The 18,418-nt window shown below is 40.7% G+C and overlaps 1 protein-coding gene and 1 pseudogene across 2 annotated transcripts in view; one reads left to right on the forward strand and one right to left on the reverse strand.

Moving 5' to 3' along the window:
• Mapk1 (mitogen-activated protein kinase 1) overlaps nucleotides 1–18,418 on the forward strand; it is a 59,147-nt gene that overhangs the window by 12,243 nt on the left and 28,486 nt on the right. For both annotated transcript variants that reach the window (XM_021184651.3, XM_021184652.3), the window contains exon 2: nucleotides 16,500–16,682. In XM_021184651.3, coding sequence (XP_021040310.1) covers nucleotides 16,500–16,682 — 183 coding nt within the window. The remainder of the gene's footprint in view (nucleotides 1–16,499; nucleotides 16,683–18,418) is intronic.
• Nucleotides 7,659–7,750, reverse strand: LOC115029597 (U6 spliceosomal RNA; annotated as a pseudogene).

Consider the following 18,418-nt stretch of genomic DNA (forward strand, 5'->3'; position numbering starts at 1 on the left):
TGTACTATACAGTTGTATGCAGTGCCCAAGGAGGTGAGGGTGTCAGATCCCCAGAGACTGGAGTTGTTCATAGTGTGAGGCACCATGTGGGTGCTGGGAGTCTTGTCTAGTCTTGAACTGTCCCACACACTAGCTTTGGTCATTGTGCACTTCTTGGGTTCTCTCAGGGATGCTCTGTGTGTACTGTTCCACCTGAGCTAGCTTCTTCTTGTACCTGTCTCTTCTCAGGAGAGCCATGTATGCTTTTTAATATGTTTGGTCTTTTTGTTTCTGGAATCCTTTTTCCTCTATCTGAGGCAAATACCTTTTTCCCCTGCAACAATTCATGATTAAAAAGGGCCCCCCCCTTTTCTTTTTTCTTTTCTTTTTTCTTTTTTCTTTCTTTGGTTTTTCGAGACAGGGTTTCTCTGTATAGCCCTGGCTGTTTTGGAACTCACTTTGTAGACCAGGCTGTCCTTGAACTCAGAAATCCGCCTGCCTCTGCCTCCCAAGCTCTGGGACTAAAGGTGTGCGCCACCGCCCAGCCCCCTTTTTTTAAATAGAAAGTTGTCTCCACATTTCCCCCTGATCCTTTATGGGTAGTTTTGGTTGGTTGGAGGGGTCGAGAGGATATTCCGTAGCCCAGGGTAGCCTGAGTTGCAATTTACTTTGAGGGTAAGAATGACCTTGAACTACTTCCATTGCCTAGAATACCAGTATAGGAATGCACCACTGTTGTTTGACAGAACTCCTGGGAGAAGAAAGATTTACATCTATTCACCCCACAATTCCCACTTGGTGAACCCATGAGTTTTATTGGGGTTACTTAAAGGAGCAGAAATGACTTAAAAGACAGCTACATCATCATGTCCACCCCAATACAGTTCACAAAACTGGAATCCACAACCTGCAGGCAACACAGTAAGTTAGAGAGTCTCCTTTCCAGGTGCCTCAGTTGGTCTGAACCTCTTGTAGGTACTTGGCTGGTTTCTGCTTTTTCCAGGCCCATGGTTTGGACTCAGAGTCTTTGCCTGCCACATGCCTACCCTCAGAGGGACTCTCATCTCTTATTGCTTATTTTATGGAAAAGGAGCCTAGTGAATCTGGTCAGTTTCAAGCTCTTGCTCAATAAAGTTCCCTTGAGTTGTTTACAGCCTGCAGCATTACAATCTCAGAAGAAACTGCTACAAAGCCTCCACCAGACCAGACTGTTTTGTTTGTTTGTTTGTTTGTTTGTTTAGGCATGGTCTCACTATTGTCTCCTTGGCTGTCTCCTGTTTCTACCTCCCAGAGTAATGGGATTAAAGGTGTGGGCCACCATACCCAGCTTCATTCTTAGCTCTTGAGTGCTCCTGTATTACATACAGAGCTATCTTGAATGTTGTTGTGTTGCATAGAATGCTGACAGCTCTGCAGTCTAAAAGTAAAGGCAGTTCACTTCAGCCATTGTTGTCTCTCCTTTAGGTTCCCAGTGTTTTACCTATCCTTACTCAGGCTAAAGTTTCTATTGCTCTGCAGAAACTGCTCTCTCATTATGGTTAAGCCAGTGTTTTAGCTGTTATTGAATTTCTTTATTTACTCACTGTCATAGGGTTTATTGCTGTGAAGAAAACACAATGACCAAGACAACTCATATAAAGGAAAATATTTCATTGGGGCTGGCCTATAGGTCAGAGGTTTAGTCCATTTTTGTCATGGAAGGAAACATGGCAACACACAGTCAGACATGGTGCTGGAGAAGGAGCTGAGAGTTCTACATTTTGATACACGTAGACAACAGAAGTGAATGCCACAGTGGGCCTAGCTTGAGCAACTGAGACCTCAAAGCCCTCAAAGGCACAGTGACACACTTCATCCTACAGGGCCACCCTCCCAATTGTGCTACTCCTTCTGGGCCTGTGGGAACCTTTATCATTCAAACCATGGGAGATGCATGTGGAAGTCAGGGCAGGTTTCAGGAATTGTTTCTCTTCTACCATGTGGGTCCCTCTGATTGTATTCAGGTTTTCAGGTTTGATTTGGGTAGCAAGCACCTTTGTCCACTGAGTCATCTTATCTAGCCCCTTGTTTTGTTTTAGCCCTGTGTACTGCTTATGTACTACTACTAATTGTGACATAGCTATGAGTGAGTCATCTACAACATGTACTAACAACCTAATGATATATTTTATTTAGAACAAATTAACTGTCACTCCTTTGTTTGACTTTCTGTTACTTTGCCATTTTTTGTTTGTTTGTTTTGGTTTTCCAATCTTAGTAGAACAGACTAGCTGCAGACTCAGAGATCCAATTTGCCTGCCTCTGCTTCCCAGTGTGTGGGTATGGTGGGCCAGCCAAGGAAATAACAGTGAGACCATGCCTAAACAGTCTGCTGGGCTGGTGCCTACTGTGCATACCCCAGCTGTTTTGATACTTTTAATAAACCGGGTTTTGGGTTTTTTTTTTGTTGTTGTTGTTGTTGTTTTGTTTTGTTTTGTTTTTGTCCTTAACTGTACTTTGAAATGAGTAGAGCCTAGGTCAAATAAATATTTGTAATATATGACCAGATTTTTCTCCATAAACAGTGTGCATTTATGATAAGTAAGCTTTTTAACAGTATCTTTGTTTTTCTTTCCTTGTATGTTTTACTTTTATTTTAATAAAATAGATGTCTGAGGGCAGAGCTGGATTGGTAGAGTGCCTGCCATACATGTACAAAACACAGACTCAGTTTAATCTTTAACATTGTATAAACTGGACACCGTGCTACACACCTGTAATTCTTGCAGTCAGGATGTCAGGACAGGATTAGAAATGCAAGGTCATCCTTGGCTATGTAGAGAGTTGAGGCTATATATAATAAAAGCCAGCCTGCTACCTCCTCCTCCTCCTCTTCTTCCTCTTCTTCTTCCTCCTCCTCTTCTTCTTCCTCCTCCTCCTCTTCTTCCTCCTCTTCCTCTTCTTCCTCCTCCTCCTTTTTTAAGAGTATGGTAGTAGCAGGTAGAACCTGATGCCTTATTTGTAAAGTTAAATCTTTTACTTACTAAGTTTTCCATTTTTATCTGATATTTGAACTGTATTCAAATAATTAGACATCTATCCATTAGAAATTGGGTATTACTCTTTAGTTGTTATGAGAAGATAAAATTTGGAAGCAGGCTTTATTAAGAATTATTATAGTTGGGCATGGTGGCACAGCTTTTGACTCGGGAGGCAGAAGCAGGCAGATCTCTTGAGTTAATGGCTGATCTGGTCTACATAGTGCACTCTATATTAGCTATATGTAATATAGCTGTATATTAGCTATATGTAATATGTATATGTATATGTAATATAGCTGTATATTAGCTATATGTAATATAGCTAATATTACATAGTGAGATCCTGATTTAAGACAGACTAGAATGAAAAAAAGGAAAAGAAATATTACAATAGAGTGAGAGATGGAGACAAAAAACCAGCAACAAAAAAAAAACGTGGGGCTGGTGAGATGGCTCAGTGGGTAAGAGCACCCGACTGCTCTTCCGAAGGTCAGGAGTTCAAATCCCAGCAACCACATGGTGGCTCACAACCATCCGTAACAAGATCTGACTCCCTCTTCTGGAGTGTCTGAAGACAGCTACAGTGTACTTACATATAATAAATAAATAAATCTTTAAAAAAACAAAAAAGTGAACAAATGAAGAAACCGTGGGAGAACTGTTCGGGGAAGGTTTCAAGGAGAGGAAAAAGCACCAAGCTTCCCCACCCAGGGGCTGTGTAAGCAGTGGCAGAAACTGGACAAAAACCAAAGTTATCTGTGCTGACATTGGTTAGTTCTCTGGGCTGTCCTGGATTGAGCCAGGGGAGGGCCATTAAGTTCTATGCTTATCTCCTTGGCCTAACCAGGGAGATGTTCATGATGTGATCTTGAGCTGTCCATCTAGTCTGGAGTGATTAAAGCCCCTTGTCCATCTCTGACTCTGGCTTTGTTTGCTGTTGACTTTAACTGTCTGTTCACCACTAGTCAACCCTGCACTTGTATCGCTGAAGGTTAGTTAGCCTATGTTTTCACATTGACATACCATGGCAGAGAAATAACTATCACAGCTACTAAAATGTAATTATAGTCTTTGTTAGTTTATGCAGGATGATTTGGGTGGTGACTTGTCTGAAGCTGAACATTTTCATCTGTTAACTATTTTTCTGAGTTAGGGTTTTAATTGATGTGCAGACTCTGTGACCAAGGGAGCTCTTATAAAGGCTAACATTTAATTGGCACTGGCTTACAGTTTCAGGTTTAGTCCATAATCATCATGGCAGAAAGCAGAGCAGGGTCCAGGCAGACATGGTGCTGAAGAAAACTGAGAGTTCTGTGTCTTGATCCAAAGGCAACAGAAGATACTGTGTCACTGTGTGTGGCTTGAGCATATATAAGACCTCAAGGCCCTTGCCCCACAATGACACACACTTCCTCCAACAAGGCCACAGCTCCAAATAGTGACACTCCCTATGGTCCTATGGGGGCCAATTACATTGACATTTGTACAGTATTTGTTTGGTCTATACCATTGCTGCATAAGACATGAGAATACATGAAAGGATACACATGCTTTACATGTGTTCCCTTAGGGGCTTTCAGGGGAAGGAGTGGCAGCTGGCCTGTGATTACTGCTCGGAGCTCTGTTCCTTCTAGCTGCGTAGCTTGGGTGTCTCAGAGCCAACTACAGGCCCTCTTATTTCTCTTCCTCAGTGCTTCAGACTGATGTTTTTAACTCTTAATCTTTCTTTTAACCCCTACCTCTGTTCTCATTGTAACCTATGAGAAAAACTTGCAGTTTTCACCAAGGACCTTTCCCATTTACAAAGAGTCAGCTGCTGCACCCTGTGGTTATAGGCACTACATCAGTTCAGTTCTTCCTTCTTTGCTGATGGGACTACTTTTGTAAGAAAGGCCTGTCTCTTCCATTTATGCGGCAATTTATCTGTTTTATTTCACAAACTGTAATCCAGTTCTGTTACTTCTTTGTTGAAAATCTTTTTTGTTTTGTTTTGTTTTGTCTTTTGAGTCAGGGTTTCTCTTGTATAGACCTGGCTGTCCTAGAATTAGCTCTGTAGACCAGGTTGGCCTCAAACTCTACCTCTACCTCCCTTGTGTAAATTCTTAAACTTAAGCATTTGCTCTTTTAGGGCAGCCTAAGTTCTTTCAACAAGCCTCACCTTTTCTTGAGTAGCTGTGTGTTTATTGCTGCTGGGATGCTATTTTTTATAGGTCTTCTCTGAAGACAGCTCAGAAAGTGTGTGCATACTAACCTACATATTGCATATGTTTGTATTTCTGTTTGTGTTAACTGACTTCTTGGCTGGGTGTCACTCACAATTTAATCTTAGCAGTCAAAAGGCAGAGACAATAAGATTTCTGTGAATTTGAGGCCAGCCAGGGCTACAGTAGTGAACCCTTATCTCAAAAGCAGGAATCTTAACTTCTTACTGATACCCGAGATTTTAACACTGCACAAGTTTAGCTTTCTCCCTTATTTGTAATTCTTTCACCAGTATGGCTCTCATTTTCTGTTTTCCTTACTTGTTTGTCCCTAATATTCAAATAATAGTTTCAGGATCTTGGGGCTGGAGAGGTTAAGAGCACTAACTGCTCTTCCAGAGGTCCTGAGTTCAATTCCCAGCAACCACATGGTGGCTCACAACCATCTGTAAGGGAATCCTATGGCCTCTTCTGGTGTGTCTGAAGACAGCTACAGTGTACTCACATATATTAAATGAATAAATAAATAAATCTTAAAAAAAAAGTTTTGGGATCTGTGTATAGTTCATTCAGCTCCTCATCCCTTTAGCTTTAAAGTATCCAGTACTGGTTGAGAGAATTTTCCCTATTGTTCCTACTGTGGGTCTCTTAATTCATTTGTGTTACAATTAACTTATTAATTTATTTAATTTATATATTTTTTTCCATTTGGGGTTCTTAGATAACAGTTAGTCTATTATTCTGTGAAATTGTCTTAAAGTACCTTTGGATGGACTTATACAATATTTCTCTTTATGAACTGGACTTTTGGCTTAGGATAATAGTCTCAAGTTTCATCCATATTTTAATGTGCCACAGGTTTGACACTCCTCCTTTTATTCTCAACCATTGCCTTCCCCCATCTTCCCTCTCCCCTCTGTTGGCCCTCTTCTTCTCCAAATACTAGCCCACTTTTGCTCTGTGGCACACACCTCTTCTCCTTTCTTGCTATCTTGCTTTCCTTGCACAACCATCTACAAAGGTGTGCATGGACATAGAAATGTCTGGTTTCATAGTACTCTGTGTATTACTCAGTAATTAATGCATCTTCCATTAGTGTGTGTGTGTATTTTGTCTGCATGTTTATCTGTGTAGTGTGTTGCATGGCTAGTGCCCACAGAGGCCAGAAGAAGGGATGGAATACCCTAAAATTATTACAAATACAGCTATTTTATTTTGAAGGTTCAAGACAGGGCTTTTCCATGTAGTGCTGGCCATCTTGGAATTCACAATGTAGAACAGGCCGGCCTTGAACTTAGAGATCTGCCTACCTCTACCTCTACTGGGATTCAAGTTGTGCACCACCATCACTGGTTAAACTTTACTCTTCTCATGTAATAGTCTTAGGATTCATTTCCTACTGGTTATTAGAGCTCTTAATCATTCTTTGGGTTTGGTGGGTTATTTTTGTTATTTATTGTTTGTTTGTTTGTTTGTTTGTTTTTGGAAACAAGGGTATCACTGTGGAGCCCAGACTGCTGGGTCATCCTTGTGGAGCCCAGACTGCTGGGTCATCCTTCTGTCTCTACCTCCCAAATACTGGAATTAGAAACTTGCACCACCACACCTGTCTTCCTCAGTCATTTATCAGCTGCAGGGTATGCCATACAGGGTGTGCCCTCTGCCCAGTGAACATTTAGGTGGTGTTTTAGTTAGGGTTCTCCAGAGAAACAGACCTGATAGAATGACAACCTATCTGTTTCATGTGGGATTTATTAGTTTATTAGAATGATATGGTCTGACTAGTCCAACAATGCTTGTTTCCCAATGAAAAGTCCAAGAATCCAAAAGTTGTTCTGTCCATGAGGCTGGACGTCTGAGATGATTCCATCATACACTCGAGTACCTCAAGGTAGGAGGTTCTAATGCCAGTGAAGGATGCACTTGCCTTTGAGGATGAGGGCAAGCAGGCAGAAAGAGCAAGCACTTCCTTCCATGTCCAGCAGGTGTGGCCCAGATTAAAGGTGACTCTTCCCACCTCAAATGTTTTAGTCAAGAAAAATCCCTCACAGGTATACCCAGCCACTTGGGTTTTAGGTAGTTCCAGCTGTACTCAGGTTGACAACCAAAGTTTTTTTTTCTTTTTTAAGAAGTGGGATACTTGGAGGAGCTAGAGAAAGTACCCAAGAAGCTAAAGGGATCTGCAACCCTATAGGTGGAACAACATTATGAACTAACCAGTACCCCAGAGCTCTTGACTCTAGCTGCATATGTATCAAAAGATGGCCTAGTCGGCCATCACTGGAAAGAGAGGCCCATTGGACTTGCAAACTTTATATGCCCCAGTACAGGGGAACGCCAGGGCCAAAAAGTGGGAGTGGGTGGGTAGGGGAGTGTGGGGGGGGGTGTTGGGGACTTTTTGGATAGTATTGGAAAGGTAAATGAGGAAAATACCTAATTAAAAAAAATGGAAAAAAAAAAAAGAAGTGGGATACTGACGGATTTGTATGTCATCTGCACCATGCTGATCTTCTCTGTATTGTTCCAGTTTTATGTGTTACCGATGTGGGCAGAGATGTTTTTTACTGTTTAACTTAGCAATATCATAACACATTGAAAGGCGTATCTAGGTGAGGACTAAAACTCAGATCTCTTGAGTGGAATGCTATTTTCTTTTTTCACAGACTTGTTCCTTTTTGAATACCACATTGGAAAATGTAATAGTAATTGGGGCGGGGTTAATGTGAAGAACACTGGCTGCCTCACAGAGGACCCAACTTCAGTTCCCAACATTGACATATGACTCAAAATTATCTGTGACTATAGTCCTAGCTGATCTTGTTTCTCTGCTTCTGGCCTCCATAAATTCCTGCATGCTTGTTGTGCACATGAATTCATGAAGGTTCACACTACACAAAAAGTAGTAAATAAATACGTTTTTTGAGGACTTGATGGTGTTTTTGTTTTTTGACAGTGTTACTATGCATCTGACCTCCCTGGAAATCGCTGTAATAGACCAGGCTAGTCTCAAACTTACAACTGCCTCTCTGCCTTCTTTCTACTGTAGGGATTAAAAGTGTGAGCCAATATGTTTATTTATTTTTTTTTTTAAGATTTTTAAAGCCAGATGACATTGCAAAATGGATGCATCCATCTGTAGCTATCAACATTTGTGTGTGCTCTGGACTCTCCAGAGCACCTTCCTCTAGAGAGACTACATACATATGGCATCAGATTTTAAACGGCAGTTTCTGTAATGTATTGGAACATATACACTAGTCATCTGAGTAAATCCAAAGCACTTATTACTGTTGGTTTCAGAGCCAGGATCACTTTAGGCCAGCTTTTATTCTTCCGTTTTCTTATTTAATGGTTTGAACTTTATTTAAAAAGAAAAGGGCAAAAACCCAGATGCAGTGTCTTCCTCAACTATGAGAGAACCAAGTTAAAGTAAGGAATACTTTTTAAAGCAGTCATTATTGTCTACCTGCTTATTTTTGGAACATTAATTTGGATCAGTCTAACTTGTTTAATATCTGAAGACAAGTTAATTTTTATCTGTGCAATGAAGTACTGTAGTTTTGTGTTCAGATAATTAAAGTTCACCAAAATGGGAGGCTTAGAGAACAGCTTAATGGCTTCCTCTAAAAATAACCCATTCACAGTTGATAGGTAGCACTTTAGTTGCTTAGCATTGTGTACAGTATGTGGTGCTTTTACATAACTACTTTATTCAGACAAATATTTCTGAGCTTCTGCTGTAAGATATGGCTGCATGACAAGTAGCTAGAGAGATAAGATGGAAAGCTAAATGTAATCAGAAATTCCACATCAAAACAGGAGGCTTGTGGAGGGGTAGTCATTTGTTCTAAAGATGTCGTCATTATTCAAAACCTGTTTGGAACATTTCCGTTGAAATTGCCTTTAGTGTTAGCCACAAGGAAATCAGCCCCTTAATTTTGTATCACAGCTCAGTGTATAAAGGTGCTTTTTTTGTTGTTAATAATAATAATAAAGGTGCTTTTTAAAAATTATTATTTCATTTATACGAGTACACTGTAGCTGTCTTCTGACACACCTATAGATCCCATTTCAGATGGTTGTGAGCCACCATGTAGTTGCTGGGGATTGAACTCAGAACCTCTGGAAGACAGTCAATGAGTTCTTAACAGGTGCATGTGTGTGCATATATTGTTCCTCAGAAGCCTCTCTAACTTCTGGTCTTTAAAAGATTTGCTTTTGGCTGGTGTAGGGGGTGTTTTTGTTTTAGACAGGGTTTCTCTGTGTAGACCACACTAGCCTCAAACTCAGAAATCTGCCTGGCTCTATCCATCCATCCATCCATCCATCCTATGTGTCTATAGGATGTCCTATGTGTTAGTGCCATAGGTGTATATATGAGTGCACATGGAAGTCAAAGGTGGACATTTGGTCCCCTGGGACTGGAGATAGAGGTGGTTGTAAGCACCGATGTGGGTTCTCTGAAAGAGCAGCAAGCGTTCTCAACTGTTGAGCTATCTCTCCAGCCTATTTTTGTTTTTTGTTTTTTTTTTGAAACAGAATTTCTTCCTGAAACCTAGGGCTGGCCTGCCATTTTCTGGAATCTGCCTGTCTCCACCTTCCCAGGACTGAGATTATGAACACGCAAACCACTGTGCCTTGGTTCTCATGTGGGTGCTAGGGATCTGAACTCCAATTCTCACGCTCATATGACACACATTTTGCCAACTGGGCTATTGTTCTCCAGTCTCCTCAGTCTTAAACATCCCCTTCAAAGTATAATTTTTATGTAATAAAAAGCATTTTTGGGAGTGGAAAAGTGGCTTAGGGTATGTATGGCTGTGCTTAAGAGTATGTGAAGTTCTGAATTCAATTCTCAACACCAAGAAAAAGAAAAAAGATAAAACGTTGTCATTGGGGTTTTTGTTGTTTGTTATTTTGATTGGTTGGTTGGTTTACTTTGTAAGGCAGGATCTATGTAGCTCTGGCTGTCCTGGTACTCATTGTGTAGACCAGACTAGCCCCAAGCTCACAGAGCTTGCCCACCTCTGCTTCCCATGTATTAGGATCAAAGGTGTGTACCACCATGTCCCATTTTAATGCTTCTTTATATAATTAAGTCTTGATACCTATATGTACTTGTGTAACTGTCTCCACCAGCACAGTGAAGTCACAGAAATTTATATCACCAAAAAAATTCTCTTGCTCCTTTACAGTGAGTCTATGCCTCAAGTAAGCACAGATGGACTTTTTGTCAAGAGGGGGTACCTACAGCTTTCCTAGAATTTCATATATATTATTCCACAGCATATGGAGTAGAAAATAAGTTATTTTCTTCGGATTCATTCAGTTTTCTTCAGATTCATTCTTGTTACTGCATGTCTCAATTCACACACACACACACACACACACACACGTATATATAGTCTCTTCTAGATAAATAGTTTTAAGCAAGTAGCTAAGCGCTTGCAGCTTATACACAAGTTGGAGGCAGGGAGAGGCTCTGCTGATAAGGGATGAATTAGATCTGCATTTGCTTTGCTTTTTAGGCTGAGGAAATCCCTCAAGTCTCATCCTGAGGCACCATGTCTTTATTCCATTTGTGGGTTTTCTCGTTTTTGTTTGGGATCCTGGACTTGATGGGGAAAAAAATCTTACACAGGTATCTTAGAAATGGAAGGAACTCTTTCTTATTCCTTCCTATTGGAAGGTACATGCTTCCTTCTAGCCACTTGGGAGAGGGTATCTGCTTGGTTTCTCCTATATAAAGTAACTTTTTTCATTTTGTCCTCAAACTTTGGGACAATTTCAAAGACTACATTTGAAATAACATTGAGCTAGGGGGCAGGGTGTATATACCTTTAATCTTAGCACTCTGGAGGCAGAGGTCAACCTGGTTTACAAATCAAGTTCCAGGACAGCCAAGCCTATGCAGAGAGAACCTGTCACGAAGAACAAGGTGGAAGGGGAAATAGACCTGTTCTCATTGTTTTGGGCATCTTGCATGAATGGATGTGAGTATAAGCCAGATTGTGGCAATCAACCTGTGTCCTAGTCACTGAGGAACTTGGTACACTTTCGTCTTAGTTGACATGATTTCCCCTTGCCCTTCCCTCTGCTTGTCCATTGGGAACTTTCTTTTTCACCCCACTAGTCCCCAACCTTAATTCGCCTACTTTCTTCATAATACCTCACAGTAGCCTACCTGCATTTTCTAGTCATCCTTCCCCCTGTTCTATTATCATTTTTTAAGAAGCACTTTTCTTTCCACTCATATCTGCCTTCCCTTTGTTTTCTTATAGCACCAAAGTCATCCAAACTCATTTCACTGTAGACTGAGAGAATGCTTCTCAGTTCTTAGCCTTCTCTATCTCAGTTTCAAGTTTCTGACTTCTGAAATACTGTTCTCTTCCCCTCTTAGTCTTTTTGAGTAAACACATAGTTTAATAGTTGGATAAGGGTTCTTAGTCTTTTATTGTTGTAGTTTCTTACTACCCTTAACTGATTTATCATTACTTGTTCTGAGTCATGTCCCCAGATCTCTTCCCAGCTTTTCCCCTTAACAGTGAAACCTGCTATGGCTGCTGTGACTCTTACACTTCTGAGAACCATGGTATCCAGCACATGATCCCCAGTCATCTTTAGATATCTCTAAGTCAGATAGGCAAGGGATGTAACTTGATGTAGAATGCTTGCCTACAATACACAGGGGTCCATCCTCATCATATTCATTTGTTCATATATACAAACATATACATGTACATATGTAAATCATTCTTGAGTCCTATGTTAGAGGGATATACCTCCCACCCATTTCTGCCTCTGTTGTTTGTAAGACCTAGGGCAAAGCTATGGAGTCCCGCATACTATAAAAATCAAGTTAAGAAATAGTAAATGGAATATATGTTCTTACTGTGATGAGTATTATATTTTCTTAATGACCTCAAAGGTCAGGCTTAACTAGAAAATTGTTAAGCTTCTTAGAGTTCTGTGCCGACAGGAGAGCACACCCACAGCAGCTCTGCTCTTTACTTGGCCACAATGTTCTCCTCAATGGAGCTCCAGAACAAGAGTGTCCTGCTGCACATGAATTGCATAGTTTCTGAGAGAGAAATTGGGGGGGGGGGGGTGCTGTGGGGGCTGTGGGTGAGCATGGTTCCTTCTGGAAAGGGATGGTGCGGGTGAGGTCAGTGGTCCCATAGTCATTCTGGCCCCTTTTCTTTCCATATGTTTCTAAATTGCTTGTACCCCTGCTTTTGTGAAAAAAGTCTATTCCTAGGGCTGGAGAGAATGGCCTAGTGGTTAAGAGCACTGACCGTTCTTCCAGGGGTCCTAAGTTCAATTCCCAGCAACCATGAGTATACATATGTACAATAAATAAATACATTTAAGAGAAAAAGTCTACTCCTATAGGATGTGGTTTCTATAGGGCAGTCTGCCTACTTGCTGCCCTACTCCCCCATCCTGCTTTCCCTTTTTCTTCTTTTTAACTTTTTTTTTTTTTTTTTTTTCCAAGACAGGGTTTCTCTGTGTGGCCCTGGCTGTCTGGAACTCACTCTGTAGACCAGGCTGGCCTTGAACTCAGAAATCTGCCTGCCTCTGCCTCCCAAGTGCTGGGATTAAAGGTGTGCACCACCACTGTCCAGCCCTCTTTCTTCTTTTAGACAGGGTCTTGTTGTATATATGAGTGCTTTGCACTCCCTTTGTAGACTCAGTTGGCCTGTTTTTTGGTCTTTGTTTTTTCCTGAGCTGAGTTTCTCCATATAGTCCTGACTGCCTCTGCCTCCTGGGTGCTTGGATTAAAGATGTGCACCACGGGACCCAACTTTTCATTTCTTTCTCTGTTGTCCTTATTTGGAATTAATTTACCCAAATTCTCTTCGTGTTTAGCAAGTGTATTTCTGTAAGGCTTGTGGGATATGTAGGGTGGGTGTGTGTGTCTTTTCCTCATTAAATTCAGAGCTTCTCAAGAGCAGGAACTTTCCCCCCTCCAACACACTTATCATGATGAAGTCTCTCAAATGGGAAGTACATTTCAAGTAGTTTGAGTTCTCCAGAAGCTGTGACCAGTACTCTCTTGTTGCTATGGTAACCCTATCAAAACAGGAAATGAAGTTGGTTTACCATGACTTGTTCATAATTGACTCATGTTGATTCTCTCTTTTTTTCCCCATGTTTACAAAGCATCTTAAATAATATTCAGAATTTGTGGGCTTTTAATCCCTTATTTGCTGGTCAATGTGCTTCTAAATCTGTTCCAACCCATCTCGGTCCTGGAATAGACCATGAATTCAAAAGGTCCTAGACACACACATTTAAATTCTTCTATGTACTTTGGATGATTTTGTGCATATATGCAATGTACCTAGGTCATATCCAAACCATATCTCTCCTCCCACTGTCTTATACTTGTGTTTTTCTTATAACTTTTGCATCCAACCTACATAGACATGAATGTAGGGGGTGGGGTGGGGCATCTACCAGAAACTAGGCAACCCACCATCGGCTATTCCCACAAAGAAAAAAAGTCACTTCTCTCAGCAGCCATCATTTGCCAATTGCTCCTTAACTGTTCTCATCAGATCATCCTGAGCCCTTTGCTCATTCATGCTGACGTGTTGATTGGCTTGAGCATATGCAACCTTTCACAGCATTCTTTCTTCCCCATCTTCCAGCTCTTACGTGTTTTCTGCCATCCTCCATGATACTTTCTGAGCCTTGGGGAGCATGATACAGATGTCCAAATGAGAGCTGAGCATTCAGCGGTCACTTTCAGTGCTTTGGCCACTTGAAAGTGTCTGCATTGCCTGCTAGCTTACCCACTACTACAGAAAGAAGTTTCTCTTCCAAGCTTGACTGAAGCATTGAGAATTAAGGGTATCAATATATTTAAAAAGCAGTTTAATAACAGGTCCATTTAGCAAGATATTAGTAGATGTTGAGTTAACAGAATTAGGAAAGGGAGTTAGTATACATATAATTTTCCTGACCATGGACTTTTTTACTAGATTTATAGTACCAGACACAGCTCTTCTGTAGAGCAGGCCTCAAACCTAATCCAGGAATTGTGCTCTGAACTGAACTTGAACCTTCTGGAAGAACATTATGAACTTTTTACCACTGAGCCATGTCTCTACCCCACCCACTGCATTTTGAGGCAGGTTCTCTCATTGGCTGTCCTGGAACTTGCAATATATAGACCAGACTGGCCTCAAACTCAAAGATAATGCTGGGATGATTGATGTGCGCCATAAGGGCAGATGCTCTAGGTAGGCTCTCTTTGCCTTTTCTTTTTGATTGTATTTTATTTATATGCATATGAGTGTTTTGCCTGCATGTATGTCTGCCTGTGTTAACAAGATCTGGCCACACTCTGAGCAGAGTCAGAAGGTGACGGTGGAAGAAGATGGTGTCACACTTTCACTAAAGAAGTCAGTTTGGTTATTTCACTGTCAAGTCGGGTGATACAATAGGAGGCCACACTGATGCTTAATTCTTTTCTAACAGCACTTTTAGATAAGCCCATTGTGGTGCCCATACCTTTAATCCTAGCTCTTGAGGCAGAGGTACCTAATCTGAGTTCCTGAACAGTCAGAGCAAGAAAGACCCTGCCATAAAAATAAATAAATGAAAACCAGTCCTGGTAGATTATAATTTTGTAAAGCAAACCAGATTTGACTAATGTGTTCTATAAAAAATAAGAATTTATAATGTCGAATTTCTTCTGGCCAGTGTTTTACAAGTTTCCTTTTACTTAATTTTAACTTTTACCATGCTGAAGGATCAAATTCCAGGGCTTTATGCTGCTACCAGGCAGCTTTCTAGCACAGAGCCAACAATCCCAAACCTGTTTTAACTGTAAACTCCCTCTTGTTATGATTATCAAAGGGGGTGTTTATCTTTAAAAGTAGATCCCAATATTGAGTACACTTGCCTAAACTATACAAGCTTTTGCTTGCCTCCTCAAGAACCACTGCTTTGGGCCCTAGTCTACCAAACCAAGGAAAATAATGTTTAAATAGTCATCCTGCTTAAGAACTGTGTATATTTAAATAGTCATCCTGTTTAAGAACTGTGTAGCATTTCAAAGTGCTTTGGGACAGCACAGCATGTGAGATGGTTGCAGCCACTGACAAGTCTACTCCTAAAACAGACTTCGGATACACTCAGTCAGAGGCATCAGTAGTGACAGTCAATAAATACCATTTCATTTTTTTCAGCACTTAGTAAGGAAACAAGGAAATATTTTATTGCTTGCCAGTATTTTTAGTGCTTTAGTCATTGGTCAGATGTTGACATTAATATAAAATGCTTTTGTAGAAAATATTTAGGTAAATTGTTGGCCCATGACAACCACCACCCCCAAAAAAGATAGTAGTTATATTTAAATTTTTAAACCATCCTAAAATTAAAAGCAAGATTTCTCTTGCTTCTGTTCAGGATTATGTAGTTGGGTCTTAAGTATAGCGTGGAAAAAACTCCCATCCTATGGCTGTGAAGGTTACTTTGTAGATTTTGTTACAAAATTATCCTAGTAACAACCAAAGATAGACCTGTGTTTTGCTTGTAAGAAAGTTGGTAATTGGGCTGGAGAGATAGCTGCTCTTGTCCCAGGTTCTATTTCCAGCACCCATATGGCAGCTAGCAACTGCCTGGAACTCTAGTTCCAAAGGATCTGATGCTCGCCAAAGCCACTGTACACATGAGGTGCACAGATATGTGTGGAGACAAAACATCCATACACATAAAATATAATTTAGAGGCGGAGGAAGAGGTTGATAAAGGGCAGTAAAGCTTTCTGAAACTGTTGTTTGTTTGTTTGTTTGTTTGTTTGTTTGTTTGTTTAGGGATAAAGATGTGGTTGGTGGTATTTGGTGTTTCTGCTGTGTCAGAGAATTCAGTAACAACTATGGATAGTTGTTTTGGAGGCAGAAATGGTATTTTCATCAAAGTGTTATCTGCTCTTTAAGTCAGTAGGAAAATGTGGTGGTTTTCTTTGGTTGGTTGGTTGGTTGGTTGGTTGGTTGGTTGGTTGGTTGGTTTTGTTTTGTTTCCTGGAAACCTGTGTCAGGTTTATAGAAGTGAGCATTTGTCTTGTGAACAGGCCATGCAGCTCTTAAATGTCAGGTTCAGCATCTGCTGCTACTTTATCTTTTTGGGGGGTAGCACATCTGCTGCTTACATAGGTATCAACTAATTATCAATACAGATGTGACAGATGTTAAAACTTCAATACTTTACAAGTTTGTGTTCCTTCTACCAAGTAATTCAGTGAGCTATTTTTAATTTTCATATACATACTTTCTTTTTTTTTTTTTAGCTCTGCTTATGATAATCTCAACAAAGTTCGAGTTGCTATCAAGAAAATCAGTCCTTTTGAGCACCAAACCTACTGTCAAAGAACCCTAAGAGAGATAAAAATCTTACTGCGCTTCAGACATGAGAACATCATCGGCATCAATGACATCATCCGGGCACCAACCATTGAGCAAATGAAAGATGTGTATCCTTTTCTAAAGTTAGCTGCTGCCACTGCTGCTTGGTCACTTAGTAGAGTAAATAACTTGGAATCAAGAAAAAGTGCACAGAGGGTTTTTTTGTTGTTTCTGTTTTGTTTGTTGGGGGGGGGGGTTGTTTGGTTGTTTGGTTGGGGTTTTTTCAGACAGGGTTTCACTCTGTAGACCAGGCTGGCCTCAAATTCAGAAATCTGCCTGCCTCTGCCTCCCAAGTGCTGGGATTAAAGGTGTGCGCCACCACTGCCAGGCTGCACAAAGAGTGTTTTAATCACTCTTCCCGTATATGTAAAAGTATGCTAAGAGGAGATTATAATGTTTGCGCTTACCTAGTATTTAAAGGATTTTTAAAAATTTTATCTTTTTTATTTTTTTTAAAGATTTATTTATTTATTATATGTAAGTACACTGTAGCTGTCTTCAGACACTCCAGAAGAGGGCGCCAGATCTCGTTACAGATGGTTGTTAGCCACCATGTGGTTGCTGGGATTTGAACTCTGGACCTTCAGAAGAGCAGTCGGGTGCTCTTACCCACTGAGCCATCTTACCAGCCCTATCTTTTTTCTTATAACTAGTTTTAATATGCTTTCTATAAGTTGAGTGTTTTCTCTGTCGGTTTCTGTATGGTTTTCTTTAATCTTAGTTTTGGAAAGTTGATTCATGTAATTTCCAATCCCATGATGACTGTTATGATAGTGAAAAGGGAGTCAAACAAGCTTTCACAACAGGAAGAAGGTACTCTAGATATACACTTGACCAGATCAGTGTCTTCCAGACAGTCCTAGTGTGCTCCTCTTTCAGCCTCAGCTTCCTTATCTTTAAAGTAACTGGCTCGAGCACAGTGATGCACTTTAATCCCAGCTCTTGGGAGGTGGTAGCAGGTGGATCTCTAAGCTCAAGGCCAACCTGGTTTACAAAGAGTTCCAGGAAAGCCAGGGCCTCACAGAGAAATCCTATCTCAAACAAAACAAAAATAGAATAGACTGGGCCTCAAGGTCTTGAAGACCAGATCAACTCTGATACATGTAATTGTAGCCAGCATTAGATATCAGTGGTGAGCTGGTCTAAAAGAGTCCACCTCCTAGGACCTCTAGGAACAGCAGCTCCATGTTTCTAGGCAGCCTTTGTCTTTGTAAGCACGTCTGTTAGTAAGTGGGGGTGGTGGTGTAAGGGAAAGCCTCCTGTTGCTGCACCTGTTGCTCTTGTTACCTTTTGTCATAGAAGAACACCTTTTAATAACTAAAGTTTGCTTAACTCAAGCATGGGACTGATCTCATTTAGCCTGTAGAAAATAGAATAGTATTTATGCATAAAAATAAACGCAAAAATTCCCCTAATAAAACATCATTATGGTAATGTTAAAGGCAAAAGGTTAATACAGTTTAATTTTCATAAGAAATAATGTGGCTTAGCTGAAGTTTTAGGTGCTTAGGCAGTGGAGGTTAAAGAGCAGAACCTATCATCATCAACTTCTTCTTTTTTTTTTTTTTCCCGAGACAGGGTTTCTCTGTATAGCTCTGGCTGTCCTGGAACTCACTTTGTAGACCAGGCTGGCCTCAAACTCAGAAATCCGCCTGCCTCTACCTCCCGAGTGCTGGGATTAAAGGCATGTGCCACCACGCCCAGCTCATCATCAACTTCTTTACACACCTTCCTATGGTCTTACAATACATGTGCAGAATTTAGAGAATGAGGAAGAAAGGCAGAGATTGGACTCAATGGCAGT

The sequence above is a fragment of the Mus caroli genome, unplaced genomic scaffold, assembly GCF_978045245.1.
Source record: "Mus caroli unplaced genomic scaffold, Mus_caroli_1 scaffold_17, whole genome shotgun sequence".
Classification (NCBI taxonomy): domain Eukaryota; kingdom Metazoa; phylum Chordata; class Mammalia; order Rodentia; family Muridae; genus Mus; species Mus caroli.